Genomic DNA, 16,601 nt, shown 5'->3' with positions numbered 1-16,601 from the left:
CCCCCCAGCTTAGTGTCATCCGCAAACTTGGAGATATTGCCTTCAATTCCCTCATCCAGATCATTAATATATATTGTAAATAGCTGGGGTCCCAGTACTGAGCCTTGCGGTACCCCACTAGTCACTGCCTGCCATTGTGAAAAGGACCCGTTTACTCCTACTCTTTGCTTCCTGTTTGCCAGCCAGTTCTCTATCCACATCAATACTGAACCCCCAATGCCATGTGCTTTAAGTTTGTATACTAATCTCTTATGTGGGACCTTGTCGAAAGCCTTCTGGAAGTCCAGATACACCACATCCACTGGTTCTCCCCTATCCACGCTACTAGTTACATCCTCGAAAAATTCTATAAGATTCGTCAGACATGATTTACCTTTCGTAAATCCATGCTGACTTTGTCCAATGATTTCACCACTTTCCAAATGTGCTGCTATCCCATCTTTAATAACTGACTCTAGCAGTTTCCCCACTACCGATGTTAGGCTAACTGGTCTGTAATTCCCAGTTTTCTCTCTCCCTCCCTTCTTAAAAAGTGGGGTTACGTTTGCTACCCGCCAATCCTCTGGAACTACTCCAGAATCTAAAGAGTTTTGAAAGATTATTACTAATGCATCCACTATTTCTGGAGCTACTTCCTTAAGTACTCTGGGATGCAGCTTATCTGGCCCTGGGGATTTATCGGCCTTTAATCCATTCAATTTACCCAACACCACTTCCCGACTAACCTGGATTTCACTCAATTCCTCCACCTCCTTTGACCCGCGGGCCCCTGCTATTTCCGGCAGATCATTTATGTCTTCCTTAGTTTATATATATATATATGCTGGTTTAAAAATTAAAAATCCAGCCTATGAATTCCGAATTTTTTCATATTGTGACATATAAATAAGCAAAATACTAATTTCATATACCCTCAAGTGCACTGGTTATTCATGAATAAGTTAATTGAATTCAGAATAAATACGGACCACGGTTTCTTAAAAGAAAAACGTAGTCCTAGATGTACATAGAACATAAAAACAAATGCTGGATATATATGAAGAAAATTAAAGACCTTAAACAATTCTCTCTCTACTGATGATGCCAGATTTGAGTACTAAATTGCAACTTTTCTCAGTCTTGTTCAAGATGTGAATTTTGAATACATTCATATTGAAAAGTGGGACAGTGCAAAATACATTATCCCATTCTAATAGGCACTTGGCATAGCCAGATTAAAATGTACATGAAGCACGTTTTTGCAATGTTTATTGCTTACATGGCAGGCTTATTACAATATAGCCAGCTGCTGTGAATAGTTAATGCTGTTTACTTCATTAGCGGTAAAGTGTCTTTGGATTTCCGGAGGTTTTTTGTATCAATTTTCTGAAGGGAGATGAATTTCAACTGTAGTCAAGTCAAGTCAAGTCAAGTTTATTTGTCACATACACATACGAGATGTGCAGTGAAATGAAAGTGGCAATGCTCGCGGACTTTTGTGCAAAAGACAAACAACAAAACAACCAAACAAATTATAAACACAATCATAACACACATATTCTTTTACATAATAAATAATAGAAGGAAAAACGTTCTGTAGAGTTAGTCCCTGGTGAGATAGGCGTTTACAGTCCGAATTGCCTCTGGGAAGAAACTCCTTCTCAACCTCTCCGTTCTCACTGCATGGCAGCGGAGGCGTTTGCCTGACCGTAGCGGCTGGAACAGTCCGTTGCAGGGGTGGAAGAGGTCTCTCATGATTTTGTTTGCTCTGGAGTTGCACCTCCTGTTGTATAGTTCCTGCAGGGGGGTGAGTGAAGTTCCCATAGTGCGTTCGGCCGAACGCACTACTCTCTGCAGAGCCTTCTTGTCCTTGGCAGAGCAATTCCCAAACCAGATGGTAATGTTCCCGGACAAGATGCTTTCCACCGCCGCTGCGTAGAAGCACTGTAGGATCCTCGGAGACACTCTGAATTTCCTCAATTGCCTGAGGTGGTAAAGGCGCTGTCTTGCCTTACTCACCAGTGCTGAGGCGTGTGATGACCATGTCATATCCTCAGAGATGTGGACTCCCAGATATTTAAAACAGTTCACCCTATCCACAGGATCCCCATTTATACTCAATGGAGTGTACGTCCTCGGATGATGTGCCCTCCTAAAGTCCATGATCAGCTCCTTCGTTTTTTTGATGTTCAAGAGGAGGCTGTTCTCCTGGCACCAGAGTGCTAGATCAGCCACCTCCTCCCGGTAGGCCTTCTCATCATTGTCTGAGATCAGGCCCACCACCACAGTGTCATCAGCAAACTTAATTATTGAATTGGAGCTGAACCTAGCCACACAGTCATGTGTGTACAGGGAGTACAATAGGGGGCTGAGGACGCAACCCTGGGGCGATCCTGTGCTCAGGGTGAGGGACTTCGATGTATTCCCTCCCATCTTGACTACCTGGGGCCTGGCGGTGAGAAAGTCCAGGACCCAGGCACACAGGGAGGTGTTGAGCCCCAATTCCAGTAGCTTCCCGGCCAGTCTGGTGGGGACTATCGTGTTGAGCATCTGTCAAAGAGTGCTTGTAAAAGTATATGATAAACTTCACCAAAGTTGCTTAGTAGGCCATCAAACTTTAAAAACTTCAGGAAAACCTCTTCCTTTTCTCCAGAGATACTGCCTGCACCGCTGAGTTACTCCAGCAATTTGTGTTTGTCTACAGGAAATCCTAAGACACTTGACTTACATGACTGGAAAACTGCAACATCAGGCTGCCCAAATGGTACAATCTGTAGAACATGGCCTTCTCAGAATGCACTTTTATGTATCTTTCAAAACCTTGGTATTTTATAGCCAAAAAAGACACAAGATGCTGGAGTAACTCAGCGGGGGCAGTCTGAGAAGGGTCTCGACCCGAAACGTCACCCACTCCTCTCCAGAGATGCTGCCTGCCCCACTGAGTTACTCCAGCATTTTGTGTCTATCATCGGTTTAAACCAGCATCTGCAATTCCTTCCTACACTTATAGCCAATTAAGATATTTTGAACTATTGTCACTGTTGCAATGTAGAAAATACAACTTATTCCACAGATAATTTTTGCAAGGATGGCATTCATCTGGGACATACATTTTATTTGTTTTAATGATGCATGTGGAATGACATTCAACCTGAATTTATTTGTAGTAATAATAATTACTTTGCTCTGAAGATCAGAAAAATTCTGCCATGTGGAGAAAATTATCATTTTCAAACTGTAGGTTTAGTAAAGATGATATTTGATATTATTATTGTTCAGTAAATTCTATTCAGATTACATGACTCGCATGGCTGAAAAGATGTGGCTTATGAATCTTTACGATGCAACTAAATAGTGTTTCCTTTTATGCAGATTTTTGAGCAGGTCTTGAGTGAGTTAGAGCCTCTGTGTTTGGCTGAACAAGACTTCATCAGCAAATTCTTCAAGCTGCAACAAAGTCCAGCTTTACCAGGATCAGTAGTGGTATAATATTCATATTCTACATACATAAATAAGTTTATCTGTAACTGTGTAAAGGGAGCTCAGACTGGATATTGAGTGGCATAAGTGAAGGTGTGTTAGTGGGAAATGGATGAAAGGATTAGAAATATTTTGTTGGAGTGTGGTGGGTGTGGGAGATGCTTGGTTGGTGGATCTGTAACCATTGAGTGGATGTGAAAGTGCTGCTGGACAAGGGGTAGTGGGAGGATGAAACTGAGCATTTACATAGATAAATAGAAAACAGGTGCAGGAGCAGGCCATTCGGCCCTTCGAGCCTGCACCACCATTCAATATGATCATGGCTGATCATCCAACTCAGTATCCCGTACCTGCCTTCTCTCCATACCCCCTTATCCCTTTAGCCACAAGGGCCACATCTAACTCCCCCTTAAATATAGCCAATGAACCGGCCTCAACTACCCTCTATGGCAGAGAGTTCCAGAGATTCACCACTCTCTGCGTGAAAAATGTTTTTCTCATCTCGGTCTTAAAGGATTTCCCCCTTATCCTTAAGCCGTGACCCCTTGTCCTGGACTTCCCCAACATCGGGAACAATCTTCCTGCATCTAGCCTGTCCAACCCCTTAAGAATTTTGTAAGTTTCTATAAGATCCCCCCTCAATCTCCTAAATTCTAGCGAGTATAAGCCGAGTCTATCCAGTCTTTCTTCATATGAAAGTCCTGACATCCCAGGAATCAGTCTGGTGAACCTTCTCTGCACTCCCCCTATGGCAATAATGTCCTTCCTCAGATTTGGAGACCAAAATTGTACGCAATACTCCAGGTGTGGTGTCACCAAGACCCTGTACAACTGCAGTAGAACCTCCCTGCTCCTATACTCAAATCCTTTTGCTATGAATGCCAACATACCATTCGCCTTCTTCACTGCCTGCTGCACCTGCATGCCTGCTTTCAATGACTGGTGTACCATGACACCCAGGTCTCGTTGCATCTCCCCTTTTCCTAATCGGCCACCATTCAGATAATAGTCTGCTTTCCTGTTTTTGCCACCAAAGTGGATAACCTCACATTTATCCACATTATACTGCATCTGCCATACATTTGCCCACTCACCCAGCCTATCCAAGTCACCTTGCAGCCTCCTAGCATCCCCCTCACAGCTAACACTGCCCCCCAGCTTAGTGTCATCCGCAAACTTGGAGATGTTGCCTTCAATTCCCTCATCCAAATCATTAATATATATTGGGTGCATGTGACCATTGGGTATATCAAGGATATTATTTTAATCTATCCAAGTCAGATTCCCAACATCGGATGGTGCAACCTAGGAAGTGGTAGCCCTTGGATTCCGCTCTGCATTATCATGCTACGTGTTCAATGGCACAGAGAAAAATAATGGAATCCGCAACTTGCAGTTGGTCCCCATTTTCTCTTACGATTAAAATTGATTCAAACGATGCACAAAAGTACGGGTCAGAGATGAACAAATAATCCATGGATTATTAATATGATGATTCATAATATAAATTAATTGTTATCGTTTTATTATTTGACCCAAAATGCTTTTATCCTATTCAATACAGTGGCCCTAATGAAAATAACCACCTCCAGTCAGACTGCAGTAGATAAGAAAGCTAAATACATGTTGAAAGCAGCACCTTGTCGTCGCTGTGTATCTTAAATTCTTCAGGATTGTCTTTGGAATGAATGAAGAATTTATTAAAGAATGAATGAATAAATAATCTATTTAAACAGTTAATACGTTCCATTTCCTTTTAAAAAGAGCTTAGTGATTTTGGCTTGTATGGACAAAGTATTTCCTCTGTTATACAAGTTGTTTGAAACCATTAAAATTGCATTGCTCGTCGATAAAGATAGAGCCATGTAATCATTCCTATGAATAATAAAGCTTTACTGGAAGTTCGGTTGAGACATTTAAACTGATGATACACCACCAGTTATAAATGCTTGGGAAAAGGAGAATGATATGTGCTACCAACTTTGTACTTGAGTCAGTTTTAGCATGTTTGATCAGCCCAAAGTTTTAACCTTATATTTAATCATATGAACTGACAAGACAATTAATTCTTAGTCTGTGAGAACAGACCTTTTTTATGCAATAAGTGATTCGAGACTATAAAACAATGCCAGGATTTGGACAGGAGGTAGATTCAACCGTTGTGTTTAGACGAAAATTGGATAAATGCTTTAAAGGAAAGAACTTGCATAATTATAGGAACATGGCAATGGAGTGAGTGCTGGATGTACTGCACTTGCATTAAACCGGTGCAGAGTCCAGGGTAAATTATCCCTTTATGTGGTGTTCCTGTCCACAACATTCTCCACCCCCCATTCCCAACTCACATCTGTTTAGCAGTAAATACTGACAATCTTCCTGGATTGTGTCAATGAAAGTGTTGGAAGACCAGGTCAGTGAAACAGAATTGGTTTGAAGCATTTCTCCATTCAAAATTCTTGTACTATATTCAGACCTGATTCTAACTGACTTGCATTGATCTGAGTGGTATTAATTGGTTTGCATTGGATGAATACAAAGCATCAGGAGTTTTTAAATATGCACTTTATTTGTGACTAATGTTAATACAAATGGATATTTGAGCAAATGGAAAGTCAATGGCGGTTCTTGGGAGTGGGGCCATTCATCTGTGACACTGGCTCAGTCTTAGTACAAACTGACTTGTTGGGCATGTCCTGTACCCCTGCATTTCACCACTCCTACATTCCTACGTCTGAGTTCTCATTCTCTACGTGCCCTCACTTCAGAGCTTTAATGAACAAAGTGCCATGTTTTCCTTCCCTAACTGCCCCCAATAATTCATCAACCCAAATGAAATTGTTTTTCAGCGTATCCCACAATAACCCTGACCTTGCCCTTTGAGATATTCCCTGCACCATTCAAAGCCTCCTCACCCCTCATACAGCACAATATTAACATAATTGTTCGCTTTCTCAGGTCAAGGGCCTTCAATCTGAAATGGCCTCTCTGACTGCCTCAGTGTTTCCAGCATTTTCTGTTTTATTTCAGATTCGCAGCATCTGCTAAAATTTGGTTTTCATTCCATGTCAGCTGCAATTGCTTATAAAATTGAAAGTAACCATACAGTGGGATAAAATGTGTTTAGTTCCTATTGGGGAATATATTTCATCAATTCCAGAAAGTTAAAAAAGTTAGATTTAATTATGTATTTGTTAAATTAGCAAGCAATTCATTACAATTGTTTGTATTGCACTGACTTGAATTATATTAAAATTAGTCTAATTGAAATGAGATGTAGCATCTTAAGGTTGATTTGTGTTGTATTCTTTACAGCAGACAGACTCTAATGAGGTGGATGGAGGATATCTGTCTCGGCCACATAATCTTTTAGGAGACAAGTTCTCGGTACCATCTGAGTAAGTTATGCAATTTATTGAAAAATATCCAGGACTGGTGATTTATTGAACACAATTTTTAGAGACCATGTATATTAGGCTGATAAAGAAGTAAAATATTTAAAGGGGCCACAATGAATTAATATTTTCATGTACCTCATTGAACAGAAATACCAAAACATCTTATTAATTGTAATAATTTGATTCTTTACTTGCACGTATTTCCTTTAATTTGTAAAAAAACTAAAAAATAATAGTCCCAGGCCCATGATTGTAACAGTATAGGTAAACTGCCCTTTGTAAAATTGCTCCTAATCTGTAACTAATGTGCAAATTAGTTACTGTCTTTTTGAAAATTTAGCAATCTACCATGCAATGGGCTTGTTTTTGTTAATAACATGTATCTATCACAATCAATGTTATAATTTTTACTTCAGAAGCTTGACGACCTAGGTCAGATGTTGTTGAATTATAATAAAATAACTGGCAAAATGAAGCCATCACAGGCCACTTTTCTGGTATTTCTTACCGAAGGGCTGGAATTTACAAACTAGGGTTTCAAACTGTAGTTTAAAACTTGACCTCACACTTACTGAAGCTGAATAATCAGCACCATTCATGCGACTGTATCCTCAATATGCACTACTTTGTGCAGACAACTGAAAACCATATTCATTGTAAACAAATCTACAATTAAAAATGTATATTACTTCTGCTTTACTTCTGTCTTGCATTCTTTGGCCGTTTCTTGATGATCTTTTTTAAGGTTGAGTAAAACAGTCCATGAAATACAACAAAATCGCATTCAACTAACAAGAGATTGCCTATCGAGTTCTGCAATATATATGGTTGGTTATACCTGGAACCAATGGAGATCAAAAATCTCTCTGAAAATCAACAAAGCTGCAAATCAGTCTGAAGAAGGGTCTCGACCCAAAACGTCACCCTTTCCTTCACTCCAGAGATGCTGCATGTCCCGCTGGTTTACTCCAGCATTTTGTGTCTACCTTCGATTTAAACCAGCATCTGCAGTTCTTTCCTGCTGCTAATCAGACAAATAGATAATGTGTTTCCGGGGTTAGTATACTCAAATTAGTAGGTTTCTTATAAATCCATTTGCCACTTAGTTGTAAATCTGTATTCAAATTAACTAATCACTTGAAGAACGAAGGAAATGATGATGCCAAATAATTGTCAACTGAAGCTTGTCTATTTTTATAAGGCCCAATTTAAATGTATTTGCATAGGAACCATCGAAAGGAAAACAACATCCTTAAACTCATCTGCAGTGTCTTTTGTATTTTAAGAACACTGACACTCAACAAAATGTAATGTGACTGCCAGATTTCTGTACATCTTAAAATATTTAAAATGCTGAAGCAAACTCTTATTTTTTTTAATAATTCTAGCTCATCGGCAAACATAATATCTTTAAATTGGTGAATTAACTCCGCTCTGATAGGGGACTTTTTTGATTTGATTTGCAGTTCATCTTGGTCGTTTTTCAGATTCTATTCTACTACAGTGATTAGAGTACTTTTGTGCAGTATAGTAAACCTGGGTTTCCTTTGGGTGCTCCAGTTTCCTCCTTTATCCCAAAGATGTGCGGATATGCAAGTAAATTGCCCTCTGTAAAATTGCCCCTAATCTATAGGGAGTGGATGTGAAAGTGGGATAACATAGAACTAGATTGTGTGACCGATGGCTGGCGTAATGGTGGCCCAAAGAACCATTTTATAAACAAAACACAACTTCAGGTCTCTGTAATGTTCTATATATTTTTACTTTGAACTGCAGACTAATAATGGAATTTGGGGTGTCAAAAAGGCCGAAAGATGTTTTAAATGTTTAATTATACGTTTAAAACCCATGTCACTTATGATTGTAGGAAAGAGGAGGCCAGCATTATTCGATCAATGATGATTAAAGTTTTCCGCTGCATTGAGCCAGAGCTGAACAACCTCATTTCACTTGGAGACAAGATCGACAGCTTTAACTCATTGTACATGTTGGTAAAGATGAGCCATCATGTTTGGACGGCAGAGAATGTGGACCCTGCCTCTTTTCTTAGTACGACGTTAGGAAATGTTCTTGTGACAGTCAAGAGGAATTTTGACAAGTGCATTGTAAGTAATTCTTTTGAAGTTGTATATGTAGCAAATAACCATTTAATTAAATGTGGCTTACTCTCATGGTTTAAATTAATTTATTAGTAAAGCATGCTTTAACATTAGATAGTCACCTCAAAGTCTTTAGGGGGAAAACTGGTCCCACCAGTACATACAGAACTATTCCTGTTTTATTTACACCCTGTTACTTTTTGCTGTCAATGTTTTCTGCTGAGCATGTTTTAAGGACACATCCTCAAACATCTCACTGAGTTAGATCTTTCAAGCTGATCCTGCCCTCGACCACGCTCCATCTATTCCAGTTTCAGTTTAGTTTATTGTCACATTTACCGAGGTACAGTGACAAGCTTTTGTTGCGTGCTAAGCAGTCAGCGGAAACACTACACGCATTTCCAGAAAGAACCACTAGATAGTGTTTAAGAGTCTGAACGCTCCTCAGTTTTCCCCCATCCCTCGGAAATACTGACCTTAACCTTGGCACTCCCACTTAGCTTAATTCAGCATTGTTTGGGAATTATGATTGCAGGAATGGACTGGTCATTAGTTTAACCAGATAAGCCATAGCAGAGTGCAGGTCTATATAATTGGTGTAGATCAAGATCTTTGATTTAGGCTGATTTTCATAGCATTTGAGTGCAAGCAAGTCAGTTCCTTGTTTTTTATGATGTGCAAACTCAAGGACAAAGAACAAAGGACATTTATTGTCACCTACACCAATTGGTGTAGTGAAATTTGAGTTGCCATTTGCAGCACACCAATAAAAATAAAACACAACATTAAAGAATTTAACATTGAACATAAAAACATCCCCCGACAATGGTTCCCATTGTGCGGGAATGCAACAAAGCCCAGTCCTCTTCCTCTTGTTCACCCATGGTCGGGCCTATTGAGGCCTCCGCAGTCGCTGCGACGGCAGCCCGATGTTACAGGCCCTCTCGCCGAATGATGGAGCTCCGGCGTCGGGAGATGTAGAGGGACCCACACGTGAGAGGGCAACACTTGAGAAATTGGATGGGCAAGTGAAAGAAGTGTTTGTGGAGGTGCCTTTTGGTACCAGTGATCACTGTTCGATTAGGTTTAAGATAGTTATGGATTGTCACAGAGAAGGCCAATGTGTTAAAATGCTAAACTTTGCCAACTTTGAGGATATGAGAGAAAGTCTAGCTCAAGTTGATTGGAGCAGGTTGTTTGAGGGGAATGGAACATCCCGCCAAGTGGGATGTTTTTAAAAGTGTTCTGACAAAACGTACCTGTTAGAGGGAAGTGCAAGGCAGGCGAACGTAAGGAAGTTTGGCTGACTAGAGAAATTGAGGCGTTGGTCAAGAATAAGAAAGATGCATGGGACAGGATAGGCAACTGATTAAGTGCATCCCTGGAGGAGTTTTGGGAACAAATGAGCAAAGTAAAAAAGGAAATTAGAAGGGCAAAAAGGGTCCAGGAGATAGCATTAAGGACAACCCCAAGAGATTTTATAAATACATAAAGGGCTAATGGGTAACTATAGAGTGGAACCCCCTCAGGAATCAAAGCAGTCAAATCTGTGTGGAGCCACAGGAGATGGGCAAGATAGCAATGAGTATTTCTCCTCTGTATTTACTGAGGAGAAAGAGGGGAGGATGGAGGAACTTGGGGCAGTCAATGGAAGTGTCTTGAGAGCAGTCAGTGTTACGGTTGAAGAGGTGCTGAAGGTACTATTGTGTATGAAGGTTGACAAATCTCCAGGGCCTGATCAGATATATCCAAGAACATTGTGGGATACCAGAGGGGAAATTGTGGGAGCCCTGGTTGAAATTTATAAGTCCTCTTCAAATACAAGAGAGGTGCTGGAAGACTGGAGGGTGCCTCTATTCAAGAAGGGCTGCAAGGAAAATGCTAGGAACTGTATGCCTGTGAGCTTTAGATCTGTAGTTGGGAAGTTACGCGAGAGTATTCTGATGGATAGGAAATGCAGGCAAAGGCTGAATAGGGATAGTCGGATGGGCAAAGGCTGAATAAGGATAGTCGGTATGGTTTTGTACGTGGGAAATCGTGCCTCACAAATCTGATTGAGTTTTTTGAAGACGTGACCAAAGAGCTGGATGAGGGCAGAGCTGTAGATGTTATATGATCTTCAGCAAAATATTTGACAAGGTTCCGCATGGAAGGCTGCTCTAGAAGGATAGATCGCATTGGAATTCAAGGAGCGATAGCTCATGGATAGAAAATTGGCTTCATGGAAGGAAGCAGAGGGTGATTGTGGAAGGTTGCTTTGCGTGATGGTGGAAGGTTGAGGCAGGGACTATCCCAACATTTAAGAAACAGTTAGACAGGTGCATGGATAGAACAGGTATGGAGAGATATGGACCCAACGCGGGCAGGTGGAACTATTGTAGCTGGGACATGTTGGCTGGTGTGGCCAAGTTAGGCCGAAGGGCCTGTTTCTACACTGTATCATTCTGACTCTATGACTCTTAACAGGTGAACAGCTCATGGTTGGACACAGTTCTTTGTTAGTGGCAGCATATGATTTTTTTTGTGATAAATGATGGGCTCATTAAACAGCAGAAAGTACATATTCAAGTTTCTGCTTATATTTGTCATGAGACTTTGTTTCACCTCAAAAATATACCATCCAATATTTCTAATAGGTCTAAAGTAATTCTGCTAAAATATAAATTATAACACTTGTGCTGTGGTTTTAGATTGTAGAGTTTAGACTTTTAAATGTCATGGTTATAAAATGTCCAATGCTGCATTAGCTTGTTTGTGTGTTCTTTTAGTGGAATCAAATGAAGCAGATGGAAGACGTGAAAATATCGAAGAAGAGTAAAGTGGGAATTTTACCATTTGTAAGGGGGTTTGAAGAGTTTGCTGAGCTAGCAGAGTCCATCTTCAGATCAGCAGAACGCAGGGGGGACCTGGACAAAGCCTACACCAAACTCATCCGGGCAGTTTACAACAATGGTGATAAGCTGCTAAAATGTGAACTGAATTCACAGAATTAATATCTATATATTTAATATTTTCCTTTCATAATAACTTTGGATGTATTTTTATTATCAGTGGAAAAAGTGGCTAATGAAAGTCAGAAAACTCCTCGTGATGTTGTGATGATGGAAAACTTCCACCACATTTTTTCAACACTCTCTCGCCTTAAAATTGCATGTCTAGAGACTGAAAGGAGAGAAGCCAAGCACAAATATACAGAGCATCTGCAATCTTATGTGATATACTCTCTCGGACAACCTCTTGAGAAACTTAACGTGAGTTTTCTACATTTCACTTGAGGAGAAAGCATTAACCTTGACCTTAAAGTTCCTCAGTAGGATTCTAAAAATAACAGTAAAACAAAATAGCATAGTATTGTTTTAGTGTTAACTTAGGCCATATGGAATAATCGTAAATGCTACAATTTTCCTTATTTCTTGTGGCATCACAACAAAGGAATCTGGCTGTCAATCATGTGGGACTTTAAGAATCATAAGAAATCAAATTTCTTTGATTCTCGATAAAGTTGAGTATCTATTCCAAAATAAATCGGAGAAACACCTGGAAAACCATAAGCTTTACTGATTTACAAAATATCAACTGTTATTAACAGTGGGAGAAAAGGTGCTGTTCTTCAAAAAGAACATTTGAATGGTTTCAAATATTCCTCTCTCAAATATGAACACAAAAATTTGCCGTGGGATGTTACACACTATTTGTTTCGAGACTTAAAACAATGTACAGGTGACAAACCTCAATATACAAGACTCATTTCAATTCTCATCATTATTGTCGCAACACTACATTCCGATACAGAGCAACGGGAATATGGTGTTTTACAATGTTATTAAAATTCAGGAAAATATATATAGAACTGGCAAACCTGAATTAAACTAAAAAATCAAATTTTTGAAGTTTTTGTATTTTGTAAAGGTGGAGGTTCTAATAGGACTAAATGTTGTTTTTTTGAATAACTAACATTTATTAGAGTGTAAAACAGAAACGTATATAGAAGTGTTTGAAAAGTGACCAATTAAAAATAAATTGTGGAGTATCAACTCGAGCTTGCTTTGGGAGAAGAAATCACAATACACAGTCTCAGTGCTGAAAAACAAGAATGAATTGTTTATTCAAACATCAGGTCCATAGTTTCTATTGGTCAAACCATATTTGCTGCAAATTATATTCTGCATGATTAACCTTGTGGTTCCTACCGCTATTTTCCTAAATATAATTTATTGTTCTGAGAAGAAAATGGTGACAAATTTAGACATTGGAACATTGATTTTTTTTTAGTATACAGTGGTTGTGTCACTAACTGTAGTTTGTTGTCCATGCAGCATTTCTTTGAGGGAATTGAAGCGCGCGTAGCACAGGGAATCAGGGAAGAGGAAGTCAGTTATCAGCTGGCCTTCAACAAGCAAGAGCTAAGAAAAGTTATTAAAGAATATCCTGGAAAGGAAGTGAAGAAAGGACTGGATAACCTGTACAGAAAGGTGGACAAGCATCTCTGTGAGGAGGAAAACCTGCTGCAGGTGAGTGTTGATGGAATATCTGAATGCCTGCTTCTTTGTATGTCTTGTGTACAAAAAATCCACATGTCCTGGTTTTGCAGTTTGAATTTCTGAAAAGCACTTATTTTTTCCTTGCTGAATACAGTTCAGTGGTAATTTGGAAGAATATTACTTCCTCTTGCTCCTGAATGTCCATTATGCTAATGCTCATCATATTTCTTCATCATAACATCACCTGCTATTTATCATTTGCACTGTTGATTGATGGTTCTTTACATAAATAATTCCTCATTTCTGTCTCAAAAATGTTTTTCATTTGTTTATGCTCGTGGGCCCTTGCCCAGAGTTGAAGAATAATACTCAGGGTTTACCTTCACTCTACCTTTTCTGCCTCTTGACCTCAAGTGCCTAATGTTGAAAGTTAAATTGCACATTTGTATTTATTTTGCATCTACCTTGATCCAGTCATGTTAAGATTTCCGTCTGTTCAGTATGTGCATCTCTTCTGTGCTTTGTTATGTAATCATGTGGGACTCGCCTTGACATATTTCCTCTTTGAGAGTTGGTGTTGGGAAAAGAACCATAGAGAGTTATTATGCAAACAATACACAGGCATTTAAAAAAAAGAATGTGTTTGGATTTGTGTCTGGAAAAACATCAATGAAGTATTTAATTTCAGCATGTGCAAATATTTGTTTTCCTCATTGTTACATTCTGATGTTTTTAATTTCCCCCAAAGGTTATGTGGCATTCAATGCAGGATGAATTCATTCGTCAGTACAAGCACTTTGAGGGACTGATAGGTCGCTGTTATCCTGGATCTGGGATTACAATGGAGTTCACCATTCAAGACATTCTGGAATATTTCTCTAGTATTGCTCAGTCTCACTAAAACAAAGCTGTGCATGATAAGTGTGTCCTACCCAACTTTCATAAAATGCTCTTTAATAAATCCTGAAAGAGGATCCTTTTGGTGGAATTGTCATTTAATGTTACCTTAACAATGTCCATGTTCTCTCTAGCACCCCAAGGCTGAGATGTACTGTAACCAGTTTTTCTGGCCTTATTAACTTGTATGCATTATTTAATATATTTTCCAATTAGGGATGCAGATGCTCTGTGGTGTGCTCCTTCATAGGATCAGAGGCTCCAGTTTAAAAAAAAAAAAAATGTAATATATTTTCAAATGTTATGCTATTCTTTAAACAAAATACATTTTTTGGCTCGACATCAAGCGGCAATTTGCCGTTACATAGTTAATCCAATCACAACCTTTGAGTAAAGAGATGGGGATGGCCATATTTTGGTTCTGTAATGTTAAGGAAAGGTTCATAGCTGTTGGAAAATTACTGAGCTTGATTGCATTTGTCAAAGTGAATTTAAGTAAGATTTAGTTTTAGTTTAGAGATACAACACGGAAACAGGCCCTTCGGCCCACTGGAACGAACCAAACTAAGATTGGTTCCTCTAACATAATAATTGGATATCATATAATAAAATATTGTAAAAATGCTTACCATATCCCAGAAAAAGCAGATTTAGTTTAAAATAACACTTAACTCCAATATGTTAATTATCTTTCTCTTCAATTTGCTGTGGAAACCTATTAAACATTAAGCTAATATTTAAGACATTTTAAATTGACCCAATAGAGAGCAAACTTTAACAGAATATGTCACCCTTGAGAAACTTAAAAAAAAACAATTTTACAGAAATTCTGAACACAGGTTTCAAAATATTAGTGTAAACTTAATACAGTAACTTTGGAAATTCAATTTTGCCTTTGGAATTAAGCATTGAATTTCACATCACTTGAGGAAATTCCAAAGCCATTAATGAGCTATTATTTAATTTGCAATGCTAAGCAGAGTAGGATAAATTAAAACTAACACTGGAAATACAGATGCATTAATATACTCACACATGGTAATTCTTGATATTACAGATAAAAATTGTCTTCTATTTACCATTTAGAAGATTGTATTGTGTGATGTTTGAAGTAGGCACCTGCACTAATCAATTATAAACACTAATCATGTTGCAAAATATACTAACTGATTTGATTTTGTACATTATTCTGAATTAGTATATTAACATTTAAAATAATGCACATTGATGTCAAACAGCAAGAGGTTGTAATTGTATTTCAGCCCATTTACTGGAACTAAGCAATTCAAATGTTAGTGCGAATCTCATGACAGATGTTTAAGATGTATCCTAGATCTAACATATGGAATTCTTCCTCAGTAAGGCCCTCTCACATAAAAGTGAGATACTTTTGTTTAAGATATGTATGAAACAAGTGTTTATTTGTAATATGCCACATTGATTTAAATCATTTAATAACATTTGTACGTAGACAATACCTTATCTTGCAATCACATGAATGGATATGTTTACTAACACGTCAGGTGAACACTAAAGATGATTTAAATGATCTCCAGTCCATTATATAATGAATTCAGAAAATAACCATTTTTATCAGCATTATGAATCGTGGAAATGAATTAAGTAACACTGAAGAGAATACTGAAATATTTACATTAAGGTGCACATATTATTGATACTGCCCGTGTCTTTATCATGTTCGGCTTGCCTTACAATATAAAATTTTGTACCTTATTGATGCATAACTTCTACTTTATTTAAACCTTTAAAGTTTATTGTTGATAGCTTCCTTCAGCAGACTTGCATCATGTTGTCAATCTATGTAATACGCTCTATCATTTATTTACTCTGTAAACAGTACCATTCTATGAAAAAGCAGATTTTTATTGACTTTGACAATTTATCACTGTATTTAAAACACTCAATAAAATATAGTGAACGTAAGTGTTACTTTAGCCTGTTTTATTTAGCCTGAGTGCAACGGACATTATTTGAAACAGAAAATGCTGAAAATGTATGTAGTAGCCAGAAGACACAAAATGCACCACTCGCACATGCAGATTTATCTATTTTTTATTATTGCTAATTGCTGCTTGAAATAACTGTCACTTATACCTTTTATTACTTTGGAGATTACAAAGAGATGGACTGTAACTATAGATGGAATTTGTCTTGCTTCATGTAAAATATGCTGGGAACAGTCATGAAGTCAGGCAGCATTTATGGAAAGAAAAAGTCGTTGAAAAAGACAGAAGTGTTGGAGGAACTGT

At 38.4% G+C, this 16,601-nt stretch overlaps 1 protein-coding gene across 2 annotated transcripts in view; it reads left to right on the top strand.

The window, feature by feature from the left end:
• Positions 1-16,275, top strand: part of exoc1 (exocyst complex component 1) — a 66,155-nt gene extending 49,880 nt beyond the window's left edge. For both annotated transcript variants that reach the window (XM_055635892.1, XM_055635883.1), the window contains 7 exons: positions 3,352-3,462; positions 6,772-6,854; positions 8,722-8,959; positions 11,722-11,905; positions 12,005-12,204; positions 13,270-13,464; positions 14,183-16,275. In XM_055635892.1, coding sequence (XP_055491867.1) covers positions 3,352-3,462; positions 6,772-6,854; positions 8,722-8,959; positions 11,722-11,905; positions 12,005-12,204; positions 13,270-13,464; positions 14,183-14,335 — 1,164 coding nt within the window. In that variant the 3' untranslated portion in view covers positions 14,336-16,275. The remainder of the gene's footprint in view (positions 1-3,351; positions 3,463-6,771; positions 6,855-8,721; positions 8,960-11,721; positions 11,906-12,004; positions 12,205-13,269; positions 13,465-14,182) is intronic.
• Positions 16,276-16,601: the final 326 nt, after the last annotated feature.

The sequence above is a fragment of the Leucoraja erinacea genome, chromosome 1, assembly GCF_028641065.1.
Source record: "Leucoraja erinacea ecotype New England chromosome 1, Leri_hhj_1, whole genome shotgun sequence".
NCBI lineage: Eukaryota > Metazoa > Chordata > Chondrichthyes > Rajiformes > Rajidae > Leucoraja > Leucoraja erinaceus.
This window is presented reverse-complemented; position numbering and strand designations above follow the sequence as displayed.